Here is a 27,383-nt window from a genome sequence, read left to right on the forward strand (position 1 = left end):
CAGCGGCACAAAAGCCTTCGAAAAATATGTCAGGTCGAACAAAACGAGGCAGTAGCGGCGAGAGGAGCCAGACTCCGCGGCAGCAACGAGAACGACCAGCAGCCGTAAAGGGCCGGAGAAAGAGAGGAACGATGGCTCGAGGTCGCAGGACGATGAAAAGAAAGATGGAACCCTCCACCGGCCATTTTCTACGACCCGTGAGGACGGACGTCCGGGTGTAGGAAGTACAAATAAACATCCTTTTCCCTTCGTACCGACTACAACCGCCGTGAAGTAGTTTCGGCGTTACTCGTTTTCTTCCAGCTTTCACGACTGGTTGCCCACAACCTGCAGGCTTATGTTCTTCCCTTTCAACCTCTTTCCCCCTTTCACGGCTCCTTCTTCTATCTCGTAAATCGTTTCCTTTCTTTCTCTCCGGCCGTGTCTTTTATAGCGTCTTCGTTCTCCTCTTCGTTCGTCTCGATACGTCGAGTCCACATCGCCGGCTCGTTAACGATACTCGCGTTCCAGGGATCCGCCGATTCTTCTATCGGATCGAGAACGAAATTACAGGCTATGTCGTCGTCGCGCTCCTTCTCCCTCTGTCGTTGTCCGTCACTGTCCATGAGAACACGGTGGACGATCCTTGGTGAATTTCAACCGCCCGATGTGTTTCCTCTGGCGAGCTATATTTTTTTTCCCTTTTTACTTTTTTCTTTCCTTGTTTTCGTTTTTTTCCCCCCTTTTTCACGAAAACTGAACGCGCCGCGCTGGAAAACAGAATCGATACAGCGTGTAAAAACAACGCAAAAATGTCAGGTGACGCGAGTCCCGGCAAACAAGGTCGCCCTCGTCCCTGTAAAATAGCCTGCTCGATACACGGCCGTGCTTTAATTCGCGGAGAGTTTTCTCTAAGCTTTACAGCCGCGAGAAAGCAGCGACAGCACGATTTTCATGAATAATAAAAAGGACCGAGTGCTCGAGAGCTGGCTCTCGTCGCTGGCCTCCGTCCCCGCCTCCTCGCCACGATCTATCTATCGTTTCTCTCAGAGGGAACAATGTTTTTTCATTCTCCTCAAAATATGCTAGCCTCAGGCTTTCCACGTAGCAGGATTCTTGGTAACCGAGACATCGATGCGATTCCGCCAAGCACCGGACGACCGAGCGACTTTTCCACGCCGCGGCAACTCGCTGCCCCCTTACCCTGCAGGTGCGCGCGGCCAAGGAAGTAACGTTAATTTCTCTTTCGAGATCGCGGCCAACGCTAGAAAGACGAAGAATCTTTTGCCCATCGACCAGCAGCTCCTCGTCGCAAGTTCCCGACTTCGTTAATAGTTTTTCGATCATCGATTCGAAGATTAAGGGTTCGTTAAAGCGCCTTGGAAACGCGTTCCCCGTGGTTACCGGGACTCGTCCCACTTTCTCCAATCCCACGAAAGCCACCGCAGCGTCCACCGTCCAACTATCGCTTCATAACCTTCGAAAGTCTCGAACGAACGAGCTTATTACGCTGGGAGCTTAACGAGCTCTGATTGACCGTAGCACGAAAGACGTCTCGTTCTTTCCGCGCGTAATACCTTGCCTCGGCTTCGGCCTTTCGCGAACCGTTTAACGTCCCGGCAGACTACCCCGTTTTTCCATTTTCCCCCAGCGATTTCTCTGCCTTCGTCTTCCCGCTAGTTTCTTTCGTCTGGTAATTCGAAATCGTTGGTCGATTCGGGCCAGCGGCTATAGATTCGAGAGGGACGATCGAGCAACGGAAACGAAAGAGATTCGATCGAGTTTCGGGCTTAACGAAGTCTGTTTAGTCGGTTCCTTCCTTCCCTTTGCCGTTCATCCCCATCCACTACGCGCGCCCACACACACACACACACACACACACGCACACACACACAGTGTTTTCCGGTTTAATGCAATAAAGCTGGCTGGCGAATGTTTTAAGGTATTCAGCGCGTCCATTTTCTCCGCGCGCTTGCCACGTTTTCTCCAGCCGGATACTTTTTTTCCGCCGACTGCCTTTTTCCGCGCTTTCTCCCGCTCTCGCGCCGCTCCCTTGGCCTCCCATTCACTGACGCGTCTCAGACATTAGCTGGCATTCTCTGGCACATCCCCTTCTTTCGCCTTCTCATCCCTCTTTTCCTTTCCTCGCCGGCAAGCCGAAGCCCTGAGCAAGCTTTTGTTGAGCTTTTGATGGAGAGATTCCGCGCTTTGCCACGCTTGTCTGGAGCTTCCTTCTTCCTATACCTTTTTCCTTCCTCATCGCGGCACCACCGGCGACGCTCTGGCCCCAATTTCTCTCGATCGAAAGCCTCGCTACGAGCCGTTCGACAACTTCTGCCGTATTAAAAGCAAAGAAATACGTTTGCCAACAGCTATTACCCGCGGAACGCGCAATAACGAAACGCGGTGTACCGTACGCGTTCTTCTTTCTCTTTCGTTCGACGAAATAACCCGGAGAAATGGGCTTTTGCGAAAGTCGTTTCGTACGATGCTTTCGATTTAAGACATTTTCATGCGAAGCAATACGAGAGCAAACGTATCTCCGTGTCCACCGTGCGTTGATCGATCGCAGTCAAATTCTTTCGTTCGTCGATACTCCTCAGCGACGAGACGAAGACGCGGCATCCAAACGGAGAACCGTTTCAACCTCTAAATACCGCAACTTGGATAACTTCGAATATCGTGCGTACGTTTTTGCGTATTTAAATTTCTGCCTCGCTTTCGCCGTCTCGCGAAACGAAGGAGATAGAAAGTACGAAGCGAGGAACTTTCGGTCTTCGTTGGAAGCTGCGCGAGAGTCACAGTCGCGAAATCTCTTCTTCGACGCCGGGGCCGTTATTCGCCAGCGGTCTCAACCGTACGGTATTCACGTGGTAAAATTTTTGTTTCCGCTAAATGAAACGCTAAAAACCGTCGAATGTCCGGGTCGTTGGCGAAAAGAAGGGAAAGAAAAATAAAACCATTGCTGGAAGCTGGCTTCTTATGAATTACTTAAGAATACGAGCACGCCGCTGAATCGACGTATTTACGGCCGCTGCCTCCTTCCGGCAAGCCCTTCTTCTCAAAGCCCCGAGGAAAATGCTTTCGCGTGGTTTCCCAAACCGGCTACCTTCTTTCTTTTTTCTTTTTTTTTCGACGCGCCGCACGAAAACTTTCAGCAGGGCGACTTTCGCGGCCGGGCATAGTAACGACCGCAAGCTTTCTCTGCCTGGTATTTGTTAAATTTCGCGCGATCGTAGCGATTTCGCGCGGCAACAAGGGAAAATTTCGTCTAGCGCTTAATCCTTTAACGCGTAATTTTCTTCGACTCGGAAGGTCAACGATCGTAAGTTTTCTCTTTTACTAAAATTCGTTCTCGGATACGCGATATATCTTTCCGCAATTCGAAAGATCCGATCCGAAGATTAAACTGGCGTCGTGGCAGTTTCTCCGCTTTTTACATAAAACGAGAGATTATGCTGTGGGAAGATTCTCGCGTCTGCAGCAGAAATGAAAAAAGAGAAGAAGAGAGAGAGGGAGAGAGAGAGAGAGAGAGAGAGAGAAAGACGACCGACAGGAACGAAATCGCAGGGGAAAATCCAAAGAATCGACTGACGATGGTGACGACGTGCACGCGAACCTGGCAACCCGTTCTCTCTTGCTCTCGTTTCGACCCTCTTCGGCTATTCCTCGTGTTCCACTCTGCTGGCTATTCGAGGTTAATCCAACGAGAAATACCGGATGTCCATTAGCCAGCGAGTCCGTTTCACGATCGCCGAAACCGCTCTGCCGTGCCGGTTGTCTACGCGTTCATCGGCACGCACGATCCCGCTTGCTTCGCCGTTTCAACGAGCCGCAATTTTCCCGTAAACCTCGATGCGAGTAACCCGCTTGGCATTTTCTCTAATGCGCCGGATTAATTAGCTAATGGGCCGTCGAATATTTGCAATCGAACCCTCCATATTTACACTTATTTCGCAAACGAGTAGCATTCGTGCGCCGATTTTCGATCGCGTTGCACTTTCCATTATAATCGCGATACGATTTTTGAGTAAAAGTGGAATATGCACGGCGCGCATCGTTGTCCGTCGTGGGAACGCGAGCCGAAAAGCGATATCGATTTGGCAAAGTAGGATGATTTCGCGATTAAGCCGGATCGGTCGATCCTCGGTCGTATCGGTATCGGACGAGCGAGCTAAGTATCGTTCGATCGGCAACCTGTCCGCAATAGCGGCGTGCGACCGTCGCTATCGGTTATCTGGTAATTGATTCGGACGGTGCATCGAGCGTATATCAACCGCATGTAGCGATGATTTAGCGGCTTCTCCGAGTCGCTAGATTTCCTATTCACCGACCGAAAATTGGACGCTCGAGTACGACAGTCGGAACGTTATCTGCTTTCTACCGCTACTCTGCTGTTGCTACTGCTATTGTTTTAAACGCTCGCCCCTCTCGATGAAATTATTGCGAGCAAATGCACGATCGTGTCCTCTTGGCGTTTCGGCGAAACCGGCACGCCCGGAGCTACACGATGGAAATTTAGTCGCAGCACTGGGCTCGTTGCAAACAATCGAGAAATCGATCGAAGGAAAACAAGCGATCCTATGAAAACATCGAGCTATCGTGGAATTGCCTAATTGCCAGGTCGCGAGAGGGAGATCGTCAACACCGTTTTTTCCCTCGCGCATAATCGAACTTTTTATTCGCGTCTCTTCCATTAAATTGCCGAATATCAACGTACGAGGTTTTGCACTTTAATCACCGATGTTCCCTTCTCTGTCCCTCCATTTACCTTGCCATCGATAACGCGAATTCGCCGTCACTTTCCCTTTTCGCTCGGAAAATGTACTTCCGAAATCCAGCCTATCTTCGCAACCAACGCAACTGCCGCGTTCCCAATTGGCTGCGCGAACCATCCGTGCGCGAATCTGCGTCCTCTGACCGGCTCTCTGTCTCTCCGCCAGACGCATTTGTACACGACTCGGGGTCCTGGATCACGAACCATGGATCATGAGCCATAGATCATGGCCCGTGGAGCGTGGATCGCGTGAATCCTACGAAACCTGTACCGTATATCCGGCCGGCGATATGTTTGACGAACGATGCTGCTCGATGCAGCGACCGATTCTCTTTGAGAAAATCATGGAAATTTAATCGTGAGCCGGCTGAACGTTCTCCGTGTCCGATATCCTCCTGTTTCGAGCGGCTGCGCGTAAAAAAGTCGAAGCAACGCCGGGCCTGGCTGTACACGCGCGCGGAAAGGAGACGTCGAAACGCAAATACGAGCGTTACCAACTCCTCGTTTGTTTGCAAATCGTTATGCGGCCACCGTTCGGCGCCATTTTCGTGGTATTCTCGGCGGATTTTCGCGCAGCCTGAGAAATCCAGCTTTCGCATGGAAGAGAAGGGCTTTGAAAGGCAGTTTTCCGGCCACCGGAAACGTGAAATACAACGATGCGTCATAAAATGACCGATACAACGCGATCGCTTCCGCGAAGAATTATTGTACCGTGTATTCGTTGGATGAACACGCGCCCGGAAATCCGGCCACGTCGGTACGCGTTTTCGCGAAAGATATACGTCACGTGGGAAACCGTAGAAGCGGGATAGGCAAGCGGGGAAAAATCTCCAGATTCCCCTTGTCGTTTCCTTTTTCCCACCCACGCTGTTGCGGATTAAACGCACGAGGCATTTATCGGTGACCCTCCCTCCGGTTTTCCTCTGACGTATTTCGATTCCTTTGAAACTCGTCTGGGGATCCATCTCTGAAAGGAAGCCGCCGGTAAACTCGTGTGTCGTTCGCGTCGTTCGCGTCGTTCACTCGCTTCGAGGAATAGAAAGGCAACCGACGTCGCCTTATTCCGATCGTCGCAGCTTTTATTTTTGTTTCGCGAAAGTATGCCGATGGCTAGGAATGCAACGTAACGCGAACCATAGCCGTTTCATTTAAACCGATTGCTCTTTGGCATAATACACCCTCGTCCTACTCCGATGAAACTACTGCAACTCTCTGAGAGGGTGTGTGTGTGTGTGTGTGTGTGTGTGTGTGTGTGTGTGTGTGTGTGTGTGTGTGTGTGTGTGTGTGTGTGTGATGTGTAGGGACCTCCTCGAAGCCTCGGCGAAATAATTGATCGATGGAAATGCTTCGTACGGAAATACCCGCGTCCCTGAAAAGCGGCCACGATTGAAATGGAAAAACATTGGTAAACTTTGAGTTTCCGATCAGTCAGCGTTCGTTCTCTTTTATCCGCCCCTTCCCTTCCTCTTCTTCCTCCTGCATACTCTCGCCCTTTCTCTCTCTCTCTCTCTCTCTCTCTCCCTCTCCTTTTCCGCTTCAATAGCAATTCTCCGCCGATAAATTTCCCCGCGCGCACTTTATATTCACGATATTGTAATCGGCTGAATAAATTCAAGCTCTGCCATAAATCGTTCCATCAAACATGCATAAAGGTGTACCGCTTTCGATTAATTGATAAGAACGAGGTAAGAGCGCTATCGACGGTCGGTGGAACGAAACGAAATGCTTCGGTAGGCTCGTGGCCCTTTCTTTTCTCCTTGTTACCGTTCAGACGTTCCACTTCTGGTTTCTTCGTCTGCCACAACGGTACCCATCACCCTCTACCACCTACCGCTTCTCTCTCATCCTTTTTTCTCTTTGGTTAATGACCCACCTGCCCCGGCGAATACCAGAGCCACGGTTTCGTTTCTTCCGGACCAGCGTAATGCGAGCAGAATTAATTACAAGATCAAAAGACGATTTAGGCTGGCTTTCTCCCAACGTCGCTGCTCTCCGCCTTCCGTCTCGTCTCGAACGCGAGACGAGTTTGGTCTTTAGAGCCTAATCCCCTAGAGCCGCTACTCGAAACCAAGCCACTTGATGCAAGGCCTCGTTAAGACGAGGTGGCACGAATCGTTCTTGAGGGGATAGCTTGAATATTACGAGACCTTCCCCATACGGTATCGCACCACCTGCTGCTGCTGCTGCTGCTGCTGCTGCTGCTGCTGCTGCTGCTGCTGGCATGGTGACGTTATTCTAACTCCTAGCGTCTCGCATTAACCTCGTTTGGCGGCTTGCGAAGACGCGCTGTCGATCAGATCCGATCGCGCGACCCTTTCTCGCGACGTTTCCAAATGGAACTGGCACGCGATACGACGCGACGCCATGCCACGCCACCTGACTGAACGCGCGTAGTCTGCGTTCGAATTTTCACTTTCTCGCTTTCTCTTTATACCGTTCCCATTCCCCGCTATACCAGTTTTCTGGCCACTCGTGCGAGATTCGCGGAAAAAATTCCATCGGTCTGTACTCGTTAATTAAAACTCCGATGAAGTTAGAACATTCTAGAAAGCTTTAACGAGGGATCGAAGTCGCGAGTTTAATCATTTTCTACGGCTACAACAAAAATTGAACTCGCTGCTTGATATAGGTTCCGTCGTACGTAAACTCGAGCAAAGTGGAAGAAGAAGAAGAAGAAGAAGAAGAAGAAGAAGAAGAAATTTGTGCGGCGCGCGAAACGAAGCAATTTTTCTTCCGATCTTCTGTAATATAACTTTAATTTCTCGATTTCCCGATTCTGTTTCTCTCATTTTTCCCCTTTGAACGCTAGGAATTTGAAGAAAAACTTATCCCGCGGGAGTTAGCCCGGCCAAGTTCACAAAGTCCGCCAAAGGGAAACACTTCTTACGCGCATAGCATCATCGACCGGTAGCAGTACATCGTCTCGAGCTTTCTACTTGTCCTCCTATCGAATTTAATTTTCCAATTTCACCAAACGTATTCTCGTCCACTTCCGTTTTCCAGCGATTTACGTGTTCGTCGCTGGGTCGAGGTACCTCTCTTTCCGCAAACGCAGCCAATTTCCCATAGATCGATTTCTCTCGAAATGACGTAAGGCGGTCCTCTGTACACGTACACGTGCTATTCGTCTTCTACCAAACGTACGTACACACACACGCGCCTACATTTACATATGCATATACAGGGTGACCCGTATAACCTGGCGTAATACTAACATCGGCCAGAGAGCGATTCCACGTGCAGAGATAAATGCGCTGCGTGGAATAACATTTTCCAGTCGAAGAATCAAGTTTTCCAATTTCTCGACTCGGCCGATTACCGATTAACACGACTATAGAGACACTCGGCAGCGGATCGTTCCACGTGCGAAAGTACGCGAAAAATTATGAAATGCAATTTTTCCGTTTCGGATCTCGCTTTCAAGAAAATACAGCTTAAGCGCGTTTGGATAAAGCTACAAGTTTAATTTCATCGGAAACGAACGGTTCCGCGAGAAAATGTTATTCTACGTTTCTCGCTTAATTTCCCACGTAGAATCGCTTCTCGAATTGACAGCAGGCTACGTTATACGAGACACCTTGTACATCGAGGACGGAAGCGTGGCCGTGCAGCTGCGTCACCGCGTGCGATTGAATTATGAAAGCTCGCTTGCACGGGACTTTTACGGCGGATTTTGACCAGTGTAGTTTATTGGCCCGTTCCTTATTGAGCTTCCGTTTCGCGCTGCCCCGACAGCAACGTATTAATTCCTGTTTCCGCCTCGTCAGCCGATCGCAAATTTTCCATCGACCGATGACACGATCGTCGTGCAAAAGCTTTTAAAGCCGGATCCAGGCCGGAACGACCGCGACGGAAATCTCGTAACCGGGGGAACGTTCCCCTCTGAAAAATGCCAGTTTAATTCCTTCCGCCAGAGTACGTAGCCGTCTCTGGTAAAGAAGAACCAATGGGCAAAAAAGCAAGGCTCGCGTACCGCGATGCGCCACTGTTTCGTCCAGCGTAATTACCATTACCACCGCGTGCCATCCATTCCGTTTGCCCTCGTACAAAGAAACGCCCGTTTTACAGTCTGCGAACTGTTCTTTCGAGCATATTCGTTAGACTTATAGCTCCTGACCGGTGAATTAAGATCAGGCGGAAAATGTTGTTTCCGAACATCTTACGAATTAACGAATTACGCGAGCATTGCAAAATGAGAAAAATTACAAAACGCAAGTCTATACGTAATGCGTAGCCCGCGACTTTCTAACTCGTCGATTTACATTCGTTGTTCCTTTCGTTCCATATCGTTCGCGATTCGTAGCGATAATTGCCGAGAGGTTCGTACGCGTTTCATCCTTGCAAGCTGAAAATTGTACAATTGGACGCGTAGTTCGTACATTTTCCAGACGTTCTCTCGACGAACGTGGTTGTCCTCGTCGTCGCTGGTGCTCGCTCTTGCCAATATAGAATCCCAGCGTTGTTTCCGATTGAAAGTTTTCAAGTGTTTCGGAACAGTCGAGTGGTCCGGGGCGGCCGTTCGCGTCTCCATAGGGAACGAAAGTTGAAATCCGGCGGGTCGTCGCGTCGGTGGGTAGAAGAGAAAGCAAAGAGAAGAAGAAGGAAAAGGAACGAAAAGAAAAGGAGTTCTACGGAAAGGAAATTGGCAGAATGACTCGGACCTTCCCCTGCTTCTTTTTCGGTCGGTAGCGAACGCTAACACAGCCTTTGCTTTCTCTCTCTCTCTCTCTGTCTCTCTCTCTCTCTCTCTCTCTCCTTCTTTCCAACTTCTGACAGAGAAGATTGCGATTTAGGAAAGTGCGTGGTTGTCACCGAATGGCGTGTTCGCCCGAAAAGCTGGCGGAAAGATTTTCATCGCGCGGAAACACGCTGGAGAACGTCGCGAAACCAACGAACGGTACACGCCAGGTTGTCGACTTTCGCCTCGATAAGCTGCTCGGGGATAAGCTCCCAAGATACCGCATAAACCTATCTTGCTTCCCGGCAAAGTTATCCTGAATATTTTACTCGTGAAATATCTGCGCTTCGAACGAGCCAACTTTCGAATATAGGAAACCCGACTCTTAATCGATTTCGACGCGGGCAAATTTTCTGATCGGCCTGGCCGCTACATTCATTCTCGCCGTACCATCGCATCGTCTCGAATTTTTCCTCTCCAGTCTCGGTCCTGCCAGTCACGTTCCCCCATCAAAATGTAGATGCGGCGAACTGGACCACCGAGTGGGTATTATTTTTTCGCTCGATCCTAAGCGTTATTTATGCGCGCTGCTCTTCGACCGATTTTTAAATTCCCCGGGGAGCCTGTAGCACGCGCGGCCGCTCGTTATTATTTCCGTACCACGTCGGAAGGGATTTGCACAGGGAACCGAAGGTTCGTCTCTCATCGCGAAACGTGATTCGTTCACGACCGGACACGACCGAGCTTTCAGAACGGCCGTCTAATCGACGAAATTTATCGCTTATATCGATTCGGTGTATTGTTAGAATTTAGTTGGCGATTTAGAAGGCCGGAACGATCCGCAAGAGCTGGGGTCGTTCTTCCAATGGCGAAATCGCGTTTCCTTCTCTTAGAGTCTGCAACAAATTTCCAACAAATATGTTACGCTTGCTGAAAACGGCTAAATCAACGCTCACCTGTTGCTGATTAATCTGTTATAACACCAATAAGATAACGATTCGTGTCGATATAATCGATGAGAACGATAAAACAAAGTGCGCTCTAAATTGATTCTCCCATTTCCCCGCGCTCGTCTCTTTTCCACTGGCTTCTTTCGCCCGGTGCTTTATTCTTCCTCCATATCCTAGGAAATCCATCGCTTTGTCGTTATCTAAAGCGACTTCGCGTAAACGGATGGAGCCGGCAGATCGGTCTTCCGACGATCCCTCGGACGTCGTGGAAACTTGTTCCTCTTCTTTTCGCTTCGATGCGAGAATTTCCATACTCTGCAATTTCTTCGCTATAGATGCAGCGAGGCAAAGAAGAATCTAGGAGAAGAGGAGGAAGGGGGAGGAGGAAAGAAGCAGTGAGAGTTTTTCTTCTCGGGTTTTGATCGAAAACTCGGTAAACCGAGCGACGACGCGGCTGTATTATTTTTGCGTTCAGACGACAAGAGGATGAAGAACTCGGCAAAAACAGGCAATCCGAGAATCGACGGAGACAACGGCGTTAGCGAGAAGGTTCTCGTTACGAGGATAACGTGGAACGATGGCGGCGGTCATATCGTCGGCGATCGTTCACGTTGTTGTTAGCAACAGATGGTTTTAAAAAGAGACAGAACGATCATCTTCGAAAAGAAGGATCGCGAGTCAGAAATTTTGAAAAAGGTATTTTCGTTTAAGCGGAAGACACGCGGTAGTGATCGTTAAATATAACGGAAATTTGTCGACAAATAAAGTAGCTAAAAGATACTAAGTTTTAACGTTACCGCAACGTCAGTTTCGGTATTCTCGTTACGAATAACGATTATAAACGATCGAAATTGTTTTTGATTACTTGTAACCGGTATGGATGCTGGAATTCTTTTTTCTTTTTTTTAAGTACCAATAATCGTTATCAATGACGGGACCCTTTGTTTTTGGTTATCGATAACCGTTGTACATCGCAGAATTTTTTTTTTTTTTTTTATTATCAGTAACCATCATCGATGACATTTTTTTTCTGCTTATCAAAAAACTATTGGATCGGTAACTGAGCGATCGCTGATTTCGTCAATACCACCTAATGACAAATTCCGCGATCACTTAGTCGCCAATCCAATATCGTCGACGATGAAATTGATTTTCGGTTAGCGATAGAAATTATCGACGAGGAAATTCTTTTCTCTTCCCTTCTTGCTTTTCACTCGATTCTCACTGACATTACCGATTATGAGCATCTAGAGGATGGTACGCTGGCGCGTAAAACCGTATTTCAACATCGTCGTTAGCACTGTAACGAGATGGCACTATGATGACTCTGTGCGAGATAAGGAAGAAACGGACGCGAGAAGGGAGAGAATGAAAGGAAGCAACGAGACTCTTTCGTCGAGTGACGCGGTTGTATTTTTTTGCCACGGGATCGGAAACAGCTGGTTACGGAGGACTCGGCAAGAAGGGGCGATCCACGAATCGACAGAGGCAATGGCGTTAGCAGGAAGGTTCTCGTTGTCGCGCGGTCCACGGTGGCGGTCGTATTGTCGATGGTAATCGGTGAAAGCGGTGGCGAAGAGAGAGAAATTGTTTGTCACGGACTGGAACGCGAAGGAAAGGGTAACGGAAGAGAATGAGAGGTCGAATCATCGCGGCATACGGACGATTCGAGGGGCGGGAAGGTCTGTGGGCGATTTCTATTGTCGGCCGTGAACACCGCTCACGGTCGCCGATATAATTGGCGCCGCCCTGCCGGATAACTCGAACGATAACGAGGACAAAAGAAACCACGCCGGCGAAGAAAACAATGGACGAAGATCCGCTGAAAGTACCCGAAGAACGAGGAGCGGCGCTCTTCGCCGCTGGATGACACGACAGTCGGCTGAATCTGACAGAATTCAACCGACTTTTCCGGCTTGCTCGCGTCTAAGGTTCGAGTGCACCAACCGAGCAGCGACCTTTCCCGACCCAAGTGCCAACGATTCTCGCGCCTTAATCGCGCTCGTTAACGGAGCCGAGCTACCGAGCGAACCAAGCGAAATTCCTGCTAGCTTTTCTCGGCTCTCGGCGCGTTGTCGCATTCCGTCGCACCGGCCACCTTCGTAATCTTTCAACCACGTTCGCGGAATACATTTCGCGGAAGAACCAAAGCGGACACCGGCCATTCGTTCGACCGAGTCTGCAAGAGATTCGTGCGAACGTAACGAGGTGTCAGGGGCGGCAACCGTAGGGCGGAATCGTCTTCTCGCGCCGCGTTTCTTTAAAATTACGCAGAGATTTGTCGCGAACGCTGCCACTCCCTATATCGACTTTCTCCACGTTGCGTTCATCGCACTTTTAAGGATGGTTTTAAGAATTTGAATATGAGTCAGCTTCCTTTTCCGCGCGACAGAGCTCCAACGCGATTCCGACTGGTCCTTTCTTCGATCTGTATATGCGTCGGTACTGGCGTTGAATTCAAAGCATCTCTCGTTTTTCTTCGTCTCTTTCTTGTTCGTGAACAACGTCGACAAGAATCTCGAGAAAGTACAAAGACGTTACAAAGGCGTGTAGGGTGAAGAATCTCGTGGTCTTCGTTTCACCGACACGCGAACGGTCGTACGCGATCCAACAGGTTCTACCGACTTATTACGTATTTACGATAAGAGCAGGCGACTAGATCAAAGTTGGCGAAAGTCGTACCGACGACCGACTGCTGACTCGAGCTCCGATTGCTCTTTTAATTGACGAGATTATAAAAGAACGATTTACAAAGTACCGTCCCGGGGCCCCGGTCATGATAATTACAGTTTGATCGCGCCGCTCTTTCCTAACTTTCACCCAGTTCGCGGCAATTGTACTAATAATCCTCGAATCTGAAAACATCCGCTTCTTTGAGTAGGATCTCTTTCGTGCAAAGATGACATACGCGTTCGAAATTAAAATAACAGCTGCGTCACTTTTATAGTAAAATATAGTAAGATATTTTCAATTGCAATAACGTGCAGTTTATCTCCAGGTATGAAATCTATAATACGATGTTATCCGATCCGAGTATTTTCTTTCGCGAAACGTTTGCATATTAAAAGCCCGCGGGTGTACATGCATTTATGGGAGATGTAAAATTGTAGAAATGCACGGAACGTTACGTACGTTGTTAATAACGGAGGAGAAAAATCTCGTGTTTTCACGATACTACGAAACGAGTGTGACGAGAGAGGAAGAAAAATTACGGGGACAAGACGCGTCAGCTCGTAATCGTCGAAGAGATCTTCTTGCCAAATCGACACGCGGCAACGTCTCGTCTCTGTATCGTCGGTCGTCGAAGCGAAATCCACGGAAACGCGGTAAGAACGACGAGAGTACTTTGCGAGTAACACGGTCTGTATAATTACCAGTGAAACGTCGAAGATTGTTGGACTTAATGACGATGTTATTGGAGCCTCGTTCGAAAGTAGAACGGATTTTTAATTAATCCCACGCGACCCAATTATCGACGGATGTCTAATTTAAAAAATGGGATATAGGAAACGAGAAGGGAAGAGGGTAAAAAGGGGAAGAAAAATTTGTCGAGGAGGTTCGAGACGCGTAAGCCCCATTGAGATGGAACCAGGCCTACGCGAAGTAGTTCGAAACTTCGAGTGCAACATCCTCCAACTTACCTTTAACTACGAGTTCGCTCCAAGGATGAACGCAGTATCGTCGTAATTACGTGAAGAACGAGGCAAATGTGGCTTCTATCGCGTTCACCGCAAAACAAGTCGAATTAATCTCATCTCCGGCTAACGACACGTCAGCCTTCGGCTTCGTTGCTCCTGATTTTCTGGCTCGTCGGCAGAAGAAACGAAAAAACTTGCAACTTCGCCGCCAAATATTGACTTTACAGCGAATTAACTTCTACGAATGTTTCCAGTTTATTCAACGTGTCGAACAACGCGGGATCCGCCGCGTTACCGCTGTTATGATGTGAGAAGAAACAACGACCAGCCATGCTTTTCAAAATTTTATTCTTTACGATCGTTTAAGTATTTATTATTGCTGTTATCGTTATTATCGAGAGAGAGAGAGAGAGAGAGAGAGAGAGAGAGATCGTTATAAATTATCGAAGATGGAAGAACGCGATATGCAGGAATAATTCATAGAACATCACGTGAAACATTCCATGTATTAGTACCTAGTACTGGTTTACAATATCCAATAGGTGAAACAACAGATCTCCACTCTTTTAGTTGTACCGGTAACAAATTTTTATTTTCCCATGTCGTAAAGTACCACAAGATACTACCGAAATATCAACAAAATCATCGCACATTTCGAGTTATTGTTGCGGTAAACGAACGACATATCGTAAACAATATTCGATGCTATAACGATTTATTATCCGTAGTTAAAAAGTATTTATGTATTTCTATAACGATGAAAACATAGAAAATAATTAGCGGAATTAAAATGCGGCGAGATATTAAACTGCGATTTTATAGTTACATAGTCTACGCTTTTTCTCACGTTTTAAATGTGGAATACAAACGCAGATGGTGGAACATAGTTGGCCAACGACGCCCCGCGTTCGTTCATCTTTATCTCTGCATATTTCGAGCAGCCTCCAATCTCGCGTCGTCGTTCTTCTTGTCTCGAGAAACGCGAATAAATCGATCGGCTTTCGCGCTACGTCCAAGAATAGAAATTTCGAGGTATCGACCGACCTGTCCGTTTCTCCTCCTTCTCCCCCTCCCCTTTCCTCCTTCCTCCTCTTCTTCTTCCCTGTAAATCGTTTTACGAACTTTTTCCGGTATATTGAATTCTGATTCTATTCTCGAACACTCGGACACCGGTATATCCGGTCGCATCTACCGGTATCGCTGCACCGTCTTCGAGAAGACGAAACCTCTGTTTCCTGTACTGGGAAATAGAAATGGAAACTGGAATGGGATATCCTCGCAGTTCCAATAGCTTTCCCTAACTTTCGATCCCGCGGGACTGACCGCGGCATACCGGGCGCCACAGATTCTCCTAGAGACTAGGAAACTGCGTGCACCCGCGTCTGTTCTTGATCGTGTTAAATAAATAGCACTGGGATCGCTGATTTACAATAACGCGAGATCGTTCGATTGTTACAGCCGAGAAATTGCCGAACGGTTTCCCGTTAATATCTCAAGCACCGACGACGAAGGTGGTCGAAATGGGTCATAACGCGGTGCTCCTCTGCACCGCTGTTGGGTCACCGCCTCCGATCATTTCCTGGGTACGGGACATGCTGCCTATCGACACGACCAATCCACGCTACACGGTTTTGGATACCGGTAAGTGAATTCCTTCTTTACGATGTTCGAATTTGCGCGTTCTCAAGAAAAACCGGAAGCCATTTATCAGCGTGTCTTGTAAGGAGATTCGAAATGCTTGGAATCGACTCGAATCTGAATTATATACGCGGTGGCGTAATTCGAAGCTCAAAACTTCTGCAAGTCTTGATCAGTCTGGAACGTTACGTTAACTCGAATTCGCTACTTTCTCCGATACTCTCGAAAAGTAAGGTACTGACGTTCGTCCAAGTACTCCGCGTATCTTAACGCTGACGTTTAAGATTTCTTTCGATTTTAGTATCGGGTATATTAATTTAAAAGTAAGTGAATATTTCGAGGGAATTTCAATTTCTCGTTAGCGAACGTGAAACGTGTAGTGAATCTCGTGACGATCCAGGCTATCGAGGAAACCGGTATGGATACTAGCACGAACTCTAAAGGGGAGCTAAACCTAATGAACAAAGCGAAAGATCGAGTGGAAGAAAAATCTGGATAGCGGATGAATCGAAGATGTTGGGCGGCGATCTACAGGTAACAATAGGGTGAAGCTCGATGGCGCGTGTCATATCTCGTCGAGTGCCAGAGTGCGTAAGTCACTGTCAACTCGCGGTAGCGTTGATCGAGTGGTCACGCGATATGGGAACATCCAGCACATCCATCTCGTTTGCCGAGAGTGCACACCTGCTCTGCACGGCTCTCCTCGCGAAGTACACTTCGTGTCTGTTCGTGCGCCGATCTACATATATCGTTGACGTTTTCGATCAAACTGCCAAAGATCCGACACTTTTTCCTCGATCGAACCGATCGTTCGGTCCGATCGGTCCGCTTCCAGACGAAACAAACAGGCTTTGGTGAAACGCTGTGTCATAAACGTTAAGCGTTACGCGCGAGACATATATATATATATATATATTTTTTTTTTTTCATTAAGATTTTATTATTCCTCGAAACGAACGCGCTCGTCGATGCGTGGACAGGCTGGCGATTCTCTATCACAGCCAGTTAAACAGATTTCCATCTTTCAGTCACGCATATACATAGCTACTCGGTGCGATAAAAAAATCTTGAAAAAATCGAGGAGAACGCGGCCGTGATTCGGTCAGCTGCTCGTTACCTACTCGTGACGCGTTCCGCGTATACTCGCGCCTGGCAAGTCGATAACTAATGTCGGTGCATAAACCGACCCATACTACTACGAACGTTCGCTACGCTCTCAACACGATTACTCGTTGAAGCGATCGATCTCTCCCGCGATCATCCACTAATTTTAAGCGTGGATAGGTGGCCCGTAAAAACTTTTAAACGGCGATCGAGACGAGTGGTTTCGGAAATCCTGCGGTTCTCTCGTCCCTTCTCACTGGCCATAAAAAGCGGAAACGTAATCGAGTGGCGACTAAAAAATGAAACGTTACGCGCGTGAGCGTTGACGAGAAGCGACTATTCGCGAATATAATTCGCGATAACGGGGGCAAATGAACGCGAGCGGACGAGTGGACGAGCAACTTGTACATACGAAAGTTGTTTAGCTAACGCACGACGTAACCTATTATCATTATTTTTCCATCGCCAGTAGCCATGTGAGACTCGCGCACTCGTATACGCACGTGTATACGTATATATCGGCGTATATATAAAACGTTCACTTTGTTTTTATCGCAATGGCGGTATCATTATCGAACGGCACGTCACGTAATACCGGCGTGCACTCGGCCGACTATCTTTACGACGGCCGGCGCAGTTTGCCGCGACGTGAAAAGTATACATTAGATGCAGGAAAGCTGGCTGCATACACGCTAGTATCGTTCGGCTGTATCGCGCACCCGGATACGTGTACGTGCACGCGTTATGCATATATCTGGCTGGTCGCTGCCTACATCGCTGCCTGCGTTCCGAGAGTACAGGCGCTTGCATAAAATTCCCAACGACCCGGCCACTCGACGATTTTCCATCGCGTCGAATCGGCCAACCCGTCTTCTCGCGATTAACGCGAAATTTATTCGTCTTCGTCGTTTCGAATATCTTCCAAATTCTCCACTTTTATTCTCCTTTTGTCGTTATTTCTACGGGTTAGCGGAGCTGTATCGTAGCGCACCGTGTCGGTCGCACGTGCGTCGATCTTACGATTCGGGCAATCCGTGACTCGTATGCGTGGCACGTATAAACGGGAATATCGCGTGCGTGCGTGCTCGTCGCGACGCCTCCACCACGGTATCCGTCTGCACCTATGTGGAAACACGTGCTTACAACCCGCACACGGACATCTTAGAATCCTCGCGAGGCGACTCCGCCACGACGGAATTTCTTCGAACGGAAATTCGATCGGATGCGACTGCCGGACTATCTTCTAGCGATCCCGATAGATTACGGACAAGACGCGTGGCAGCTGGAGAGTCTGGAATAGGGAGAGGAAAATTCTGTCTCGAAGGATGATGTCGTTTTCAAAATTGTTAAACAACTGGATACGCGTAAGCACGTGTTAACGCGTAAGACGCAACGCGGTAAGGAAATAGCATGGAAGATGAATATGCTTGTTGCAACAAACGGAAGAACTCTCGATACTTTGAGAGAAATTGTACCTGAAGTGTAAATTGGAAGAAAGAGTCGTGCGTATCGTATCCTTGCGAGAATATTCGTTAGAAATGGAGAATCATGCAACGAACGTAGCAAGGTTAGCGCGGAGTACGAGGATACAGAGAGAGAGAGAGAGAGAGAGAGGGAGAGAGACAAAGTTCTCAGAGTTGTTCTCCGAGTTATCGTTTCGTCGTTCCATCTCTATTTTATCCGAACTTTCTCACAGTTTTATCTGCTTCGTTTTACGTTTAATGAAAGAAGACCTGCTTACACAGCCGAGCATCGGTACAAAGAGGCAAGGGAAGGAAGAAACGACAAGCTCGAAGCGAAAAGCATTCCCCTCTAGTCGCATCAGTCACTCGCTCGCTCGCCCAGTAGCTCCCTTAACGTCATTCGCGTGTCTTCCATCCGCGGCAGCTCCACCCCCGTCAATACCGTTAGAAGCCATCGCCATACGGCACCGTCTCCGCGTATATCCCATAAGATATATGGCTTAATGTATTACAAAAAGTACACGACAAGGGCAATGTACTTACTGTCGCGCGTATCCGTGTATATGTGGCAAGTTGCGCGAAAAGAAAATAGACGGAAGAGGAAGAAGACGGACGCGTGTGGTAGTAGAGCCGAGGAAGAATCGTGGAAAAGACGGATAGAAGGAGCAAGAGGAGACAAAGCGTTGCTCGTGCGTCATGTATGGTAACGTGTTTAACGGTCGTACGTTAGCAGCTACGTAACTGCGTCGAAGGTTTCGTGACATTCAAAAAGTCGGCCATAGAAAAAGCAGCAGCGCGGCCGCCTAGCGCGTCTCGCACCACGCGTTATTCAAATTTCCTAGAAATTTAATTTTCGTCGGCTACCATTGTCAGCGTGTATATTAGGTTAACGTTGAAATTTTAACAGAACGTTTCTAACATCGCCATTGTTGCATGTCTGCCGTGCCATTGTTTGCATTCATTTACGAGCGTAGCCACATTCGCAATTCGCGTTAACAATATTAAAGCATCCTCGGTTATTATAGAGTAACGGTGGCACTCGAAACTCCGAAGCGTTCGACGTTGCAGGCGATATAGTTAAATTTCGCCAAGTGCCGTGCAATGGTCGAGAAAAAAGAAATTCTGACACCAACGATCGTATACCGCGTTCTATTGCACTTTTCTTGTACGAGGCCAAGCAAAGTTAATGCGTAAGATAAGCGCGATAAATAAGGGAGAGACGTCTTATATTTCTGCAAAAGCTGCGTATCGCGTATGAATTTTCTAATGGACAAACAATTTCGGTAATACCCTGTGCCATTATTTTCAGCAAAATGAATGATAATCTTCACTTTCAAAAAACTGAAATTGAAATGTGTGTCTGTCGAGGAGGAAAAAAATGTTTAATATTCGGTTTAATCTTGCTAGTTTAACCTTTTTACTCGCAGAATTATCAAAGTCAAAGCAAAAAACAAATCTAATTTTTTTTTTTTTTTTTTCAAGCGAAAGTACGATCCAATACGAAGAAACATCGATACGATGTAAATAATAGAGAAATATAATCGTATAATACGATATAACTAGATCGCTATTGTTTGACCGATCGACGTTCCGTAGCGATCGAGCTGTTATCTCTTCCTTTTATTATCGGGATACCGACAATATGATATCTGTCGCGAACCTAATTCAACTTTCAGGGCCCCGCACCAGCAGAATCTGTGGATTCGCTCGACCGAAGTGCTTGAAACGTGTAAGGTTGGCCGCGCGAGGGATTTTACGATTTCAGGATTTCGATGTAAACGCCGTAAAGGCTACTCCGTGTACCGGCCGTTTCGGATAGTTTGCCGTGCGAAGTCTGTGACAACAGCGCGATGAAGTGGTGGAAAAAAGGCGTGCTTTGGCGAACGGCCCCAGGTGGAACGTAATTCCGAAATTCTTGGCGACAAAGCAAACAAAAGACGAGGAAACGAAGAGCGGAAAGGACGCGAAGCGGAGAAGGTTTAGTATGGGATAGGATAGAACAAGAAAGCAGAGAAAGCCCGTTACATTCGGACAATGCGGTCGCGAATCTCTATTTCCGTTTATCGCGCAAACGAGACAAATTAATTAAAGTTATACACAGCATGGTAGCAACGCGACGGCGGTGTATTAAAATAACGGTCGCTTTGGTGAACGGCGAGCACTTTACGATAATTGAGGAGAATTAAACCGACGCGGATTCTCCGGCATGTGAGGTAAACCAATTTAATATCTCATTCGAGCTTTGTCACCGTTCATGGAAAGACTGGCGACTGGATTTGTCATACGGCATCGAATGTTGGCGTGTCACGGTTCAAGAACGGCTGAAACCACAGCGAAAGACAGCGAAGTGGGCGAAATAATCGTGTACAGAGAAGAGAGCCGAGAACGAGCTGAGTTAACGCATCGAGAATCGTTAAATTATATTTTCCAGTGCTCGGCCGTAAAGCCGTGAGGGCAACAGCGGAGCGAAGCAAAAGCGCGAGAGGGCAGCAGTTAACGCTTCGTCAACACTCGTAAAATTTCCGGCATTAAAGCTGCGAGGCTTGATGAGCAGGGCTCGAACTTCGAAACAAGCCCGGAGCCTGCTATCGTCGCGCCACGCCGCTTCTTAACACCTGCCTTGGGATTCTCGTTCTTCCTTCGCTCGCTCTGTTGCTTCCCTTCTTTCTTCCGCCCCTTGCGCCCCTTACACCCCGCATCTCGCCTATTTCCATCTTAATTCCGGCGTAATATCCCGATCGTTTCGAAACTTCCGTAATTGTCCGTAACGATAACGTAAGAATGCGAAAAGGCAAGCGCGCGCCCCGCACCCGGAACCATGAAAATCGTCCTAACGGTCGTCGTAGCCAACATGCACGCGGACCAGCCAACGTAGAACGAACCGCGTCGTTTATACATTCGTCGGATTGTTCTTAACGAGCGGAGGTAAAAACGGCAGCGAACGACGCGATAGTTTTTAAGTGGGTGCAAAGAGAAAGATGCTTTACTACAGTTTCTACTCGACGTTCGTGAAGTATCGTTGGACGAAAGTTTGCCGAGGTAAAAGGGCAAAGATGGAAACACAAGACGGGTTCATCGCCGAAACGGCTCTCTTCTTAGCACCTGGCGCTATGGAATACACCGAGCGTGTTCGTCCACTCGGTGTCACTTCTCCTTCTATTCCTCGGCCTTTTGTCGACGCGTTACGCGGTTATAAAGAGCCACGATCTCCTTTCCTGCCGGCAGGAAAACACGACAGACCCTGCTCGGTAACCTCCCCCAGAGCCATTAGACCAGCCTTTCCCCACGGGAGTTGACTTATGACGCCGTCGGCTACGCCAAGGGGGATCGTCTAACTTACCTTATTTCCGCTTACATACTTACCTTCTCTCCGGATCCGTGACCAAAGGTAGAGACGCTTTCGAAAATTCACCGCCTGGATGATCGCCAACTGCGAAAATTTTTCACAAGAATAGGTTCCACTGGTTTAGCAAATTTTAATTACGCCGGGATCCCATTAATTCTTTCGTTATCGGCTAACTCACAACGCACTGAAATAAGCATACGGCGAAAGATAAAAAGCATTTACGCGAATTTCGCGCATTTTTCGTTCAAGATCGATCGTACGAGTTAAACGTTATTCGTTAACGAACAATTGTTCGCGTATTTCCAAGCTACGACAAATGATCCGTATCGTCGTGGAATGAGCAACGCTTACTAAGCAACAAATGCAGAGACTCTGTCCTAATATTAACGCAACCTGTACATAACCGTAACTGTGTATACATATACTTGTACTAAATGACTGGGAATTTCTAGAGTCGCGATACATACGTATTTGAGTTTCGTTACGCTGCTAGAAAAATACCAAAACATTTCGTACAACGTGCACGACGTATTCCGTAAGAGGACCGAAAAGCGAATGGGTTAAAAATATTAATTTCAAGAGAGACAACCCCTGAGTCGGTATGTTTGGCCTCGATTAAATTCCCCCTTGAACGCGCGGTAAATATAGTGACAAAAAAGAGGAGGCGGAAACGTCAACGGGTAATTCGATTTCCTTTCCGGCGCGACGCATTTACCAGACGACGTAACTCCTCGAATGTTCGCGAAAGACGTTTCATGCCCGCATAATCTTCTCGTCTGCCGTCATTCTCTCTTATATTTGCAAAGCGAGATTCCAACGTTAATGCGTTGCGCTAGCAAACCTTCGGCGAAACTCGAAATAGAGAAACGTTTGCAGAAAGAGAGGGGAAGGAGGAAGGAGACTAAGGAATAAGGGGAAGAAACAGGAAACGGTTTGTTTCCGGCGACGTTTCCAGTTTCCCTCTCGTCAGTCATTAAAAATGAAGAGGCCGAAAAGTCTCGGGAACAAGGTTCGTGAGGCTGCCGCGAGGGAAATGGAACGTTACTAAAATCGATGATACTTGACGATTAATATGATAATTAATACGCAACAGCAGAGTATATTTCTATCATTGGAGAAGGTTCTCCGTATCGGAGAAACGGGGGCAAACGAGCGCGCGGCTCGCCAATGCAACCGTGGCTCTAGTGTAAACATATTTTCTGTTTGTATTTTGACCGAATCGAACGTGCACCGTTGGAAAAGCATCGACTACGAGCCATTACCTCGCTTCCCCTTTATTCGTTTCGTTCCACTTCAACCGACCTCTCTCGCCTCTGAATATTTTCCGATAATTATAATTGACTTTTTTACGCGGTCGATGTGCTACCCCCGCGACTAAGCATAATTATGAAAGCAATTAAAACGTTCGCGAATTACAGCAGCCAGACCTCCTTCTCCTTCGTCTCTTCTTCGACGCGCAGAAACAAGAGAGAGCAAAGAGAAAACAGAGCGCAGCTCATACTATACCTTCGAGGTAAACATATTTTCTGTTTGCTTTCTGTCCCGGTCGAATCGAACGCGTTCGTCTTTCCAAGTCATCGCCCGTATCAAGTACCATCTGTATTCGTTCTCTAGCCTGTCGTATCTTCGCCCAGAGCGGTCATTGCTATGGAAGTTTGTATCGAACGCAGATCAGATAGAATAGGCGACGCCGAATAAACTACGAGTTACTGCCTACTACCCTGCGTATATTTTTCGTTCGTCGCGCTCATGTTAAATATAAGGAAAGATATTTCAATATTGGTGAGTAAACACACGCAAATAGTTTCGACGTTTCCGGCCGCGTTGCTCTTCCGCTCTCGTTGTACGTTTTGCGACGCGACATCGCGATATCTTTTGTACATATTTATGTGGAGACGTATTCCCAGCCTGCGAAACCGGGCTTCCGAGAACCAACCCAGAGAAAATGTTCCTTCCTTGCTCGTACCGATAGACGAAACGTGTGTCATTGTTTCGTCAAAAAAGTCTCCGCGTTTTTGATGGAAGAATTTTTCGTTTGGCAACAGCCTTGTCGATTCGTTGAGAATTTAAGATGGAATTTATCGTTGCGTTATTATATACTTTATTTAGCTTAATGTAAATTTCACCGCAAGCTGCGAAACGAATGAACGTGTACACGCACACGGTGTGTGTAACCGACGTCTAATGAACTTTTTCGCGATCAAACAGTCGTTTGAGAACGACGTAAGTGACAGGCGCGAGTAAAACGGGCTGACTTGAAACGTTTCCGACGGGGGTTGGCACAAAGAGTCGCGTAGAAATCTCGTAAAACGGCACACGAATATGCGTGAAGAGACGAGAGTGTATAGATAGATTTTCATCTTTATTCAATTTCATCTTCTTTACACGGTGAAAGCCCTTTCGTGCGCGTCGACGTTATCGCGACGCAAACCTAGATAGATCGTGTACACTGCCTGAACGTCATCGAGTTTTATCGCGAGCCAAGAAGATGCTAACGTTATGTCCGTAGCTGCGTTAACGCCCAATGCCTTTCCAGCTTGTTCGTCGTCGTCGTCGTCGTCGTCGTTGCCGTCGTCGTCGTCGTCGTCGTCGTCGTCGTATCTACGTTATTCCTTCTAACTGTTATCACGCTTAAAACTACCGACCGTTGGGTGGTGTCATCATGGGAGTCACGATCTATTCTTTGCGTGCTTCGTCTGTTCTTCAAAAACAAGCGGTCTCGATGTCTCGAAAGGTTCTCTTCAAAATATAGATACTGGACGCGGTTTCTCGTTTAATTCGCTTAAAATTTGTTCTAGAATCGGTAAAAGAAATACGAATAAAATTACAAATATAAATTTATATATTTTACAGGATTCTTCGAACTGACAAACTCGATCGTAAACCCGGTGATGGTTCGAATACTTTCTCCCAACAAAATTTCAAAGTTTAGAATGGAGGAAAGATGAACGGAAAGGGCATTCAGCTATCGAAGAATTTCGCGAAGTGAAAATGATCGGAACTGTCGGCGATAACGCGTGGGAAAGCAGCAAAGGCGAAAGACGAGCCACGGCATTCGGCCGTTGGCAGCGATCTAAGTTTTTCGCGAGTACGCTAACAACCTGCACGTGACTGGATGGGATAACAATATGACCACGCGTTCCTTCCTGGTCAACTTGCTGGAAATTGTAGATGAGGCTCGATTACGTATTCCGATCGTACGCGATATCAAACTGCCTGGCTTCTGGCTCGTGATGGAGTGTTTTCTACCCTCGACCCCTCCTCTCGCTGTCTTACTCTCTCTCTCTCTCTCTCTCTCTCATTCGTTCGCTCGTGTACTCGCTTTCTCTGGTCACCGAAGTCACGTTTGCAACGAAACCTTACAAATCCATAGGGCTGTCGGCCTGCTAGGAAAATATTTAAACCTGCACTCGGCTACCATTCTATTTCGTTGGAAGATAGGCTGATTCGAAGAAGCCAGGTTTCTCATATCCTCTTCTTTCCACTCGATACGTGCAAACACTTGTCCCTGCAAATCTTACAACGAGTGTATTAATATGCGAAAAGTGTGCGGATCTTGACACTTACCTATACGATGATATTTGTTTGCGCAAGTCGCCCGTCCGCTCGGTTCTTCTTTCTAGAAGCAGCCATTAATTACTACCGATAATTATGATTATCGTACGAGAAAACACGAGCGTCGAAAGGATGGAAAACAAGCCCGTTGATCCGTCGTGTTTACTTTGCGAGTACGGGGGTTGGCGTGGCGAAAGAAGGAAATCGAGAGAGTAGGGAGGAAGGTAGGAAGTGCGGCAAGGGAGAAAGCGGAGAGATTGAAGGGGGAGGGGGCTGAATTATACCGAAGGAGTGACGTCTACGGAGATAATCACACGCCTCGTAACAGCCAGTTCATCATCGTGGTATCGTGCTAAGGGGCTTGATGCATCATGGAAATCGCGCACGAATCGGCCAGGCCAAACATAAAGTGGAATAGACGGTCTTTGTAACGAACCTCGGAAACGAATTCTTTCTCTGTCTGCTTCTTCGTGTTGCATAGGAGCTTCTTAGGGTTGTTGCCGACTCAATTAGCGTTAGAAAAACGAAACTAAAGAGCCACGAAGATGGGCGTAAAGCGTATCGCGAATCAAACTTGCTCGCTACCTACGCACTCGTCCGTGTTCTTTTCTGCGCTCTTCATGGACGCGTTCTTCGCGCGTTTTCCACGAATCGCACCATCCTTGAACTTTAGCCGAGCTGCGAAGCGGCAGTTAGTCGAAAAACTTGGCGATGTATCGAGGAAAAGTTTCGGAGAGCGGCTAAGCGGATTAAAATCGATAGAAGTGGAAGAGCGCGGACCGGCGCGCGATGAAAACGTCGATCGCAGGAAACGAAGCTCTCTTTGACGCCGCCCCGTGTTCTCGCTCCACTCCATTCTTTTCCGTTTCGAGTGGAGCCCCTTTGATGTCGCCTTTAAAAAATTGTTAACGAACGTAGTTGAAGTTGCTCGGTGACGTTCGAAAAAATAACCGCCGCTTTGTGTTTTACAGGAGCGCTGCAAATCACCGCATCCGACGTGAACGACCAAGGGAAGTACGAGTGCGTGGCGAATAATTCCGTCGGCACGGAGTACTCCAAGTCGGCTATGCTCTACGTAAAAGGTACGTCCGGCGACGGTGGCGGCGGCGGCGGCGGCGGCGGCGGCCAAGTCGTGGGGAACGCACGAGAAGCCCGTAGAGGCGTGCCGCGGGCCGCCCTCGTTCGCCGAGGAAATCTCAAGGAACGAGTTCTTATCGTTACTACCGTTTTAACGTAAATTCATTACAAAAACGTAGCACCGAGCCTCTGGTGCCGTTAAACCCAGTCGTTTTCCTGTTTGCAATTAAAATTAATGCTACGTAATTAAAGCGTAATTAAACTAAGCTGGCGGCACAAAGGATTCGCGCGCTTGGAATCGCGTCGCAAATATTATGATGCGGCATTTCTTGCGGTACTACGCGCCTCTGTCCCTCGAGATTCGAGTATCGCGTAATCAAATACTCGGCTGCCGGTTTCGGCTAGTACACGCGTTAATTGCCACTTGAATCGTACGTATTAAGAACTCGTTGTCAGCAAAGGATCGTCGTTCGTGGTTGCATCGATCCGGTTGCTCCATCGGCATTCGACGTATTTTAAGAAGAAAAGGTTTTCAGTCGAGTGACTACGGGACTTTGACTCGGCAATTAACGCGTTAAGACGGAAGAATCCTCGCATCGTATATAACTAAATTCTATTTGCACGCAGTTCGACGAGTCGCGCCAACTTTTTCCATTCCTCCGCCCGCCGTCAGCGAGGTAAGATCTGGTGGATCATTGAATTTGACCTGCGTCGCCGTGGGTTCTCCGATGCCGTATGTCAAATGGAAGAAAGGTCCATCCACGGATCTCACTCCGGATGACAATCTGCCAGTCGGTAGAAACGTGCTGATACTCACAAACGTGAAGGAGTCTGCCAACTACACCTGCACGGCTGCCAGCGATCTCGGAATCATCGAAGTCACGACGATGGTGAAAGTTCAAGGTTCGTATGGTACGGTGTCCTCGTATCGTATAATAGCAAATACTGTCGTTTCGTATCGTATCGTGTATTGTATCGCGGTGTGTCGCGCCGTACCCTATCGTACCGTATCGTATCGTATCGTATCGTATCGTATTGTATCGTATCGTACCGAGATGGATCGAAATCGCGCGTAAATCCTCGGAGATCGCGCTAGCGACCTATCGAGCTACGTTACGTAAAACGATCAATCACTCGATCACTGTGTGCGACTGTGTTCCAACGAGGTACACAACGAA

At 47.8% G+C, this 27,383-nt stretch overlaps 1 protein-coding gene across 12 annotated transcripts in view; it reads left to right on the forward strand.

Moving 5' to 3' along the window:
* The window catches only part of LOC126873541 (tyrosine-protein phosphatase Lar), a 275,993-nt gene that overhangs the window by 228,408 nt on the left and 20,202 nt on the right, over positions 1-27,383 (forward strand). For all 12 annotated transcript variants that reach the window (XM_050634518.1, XM_050634524.1, XM_050634527.1 and 9 more), the window contains 3 exons: positions 15,481-15,663; positions 26,100-26,210; positions 26,833-27,108. In XM_050634518.1, the coding sequence (XP_050490475.1) occupies positions 15,481-15,663; positions 26,100-26,210; positions 26,833-27,108 (570 nt within the window). The remainder of the gene's footprint in view (positions 1-15,480; positions 15,664-26,099; positions 26,211-26,832; positions 27,109-27,383) is intronic.

The sequence above is a fragment of the Bombus huntii genome, chromosome 14 (assembly GCF_024542735.1).
Source record: "Bombus huntii isolate Logan2020A chromosome 14, iyBomHunt1.1, whole genome shotgun sequence".
Lineage (NCBI taxonomy): Eukaryota > Metazoa > Arthropoda > Insecta > Hymenoptera > Apidae > Bombus > Bombus huntii.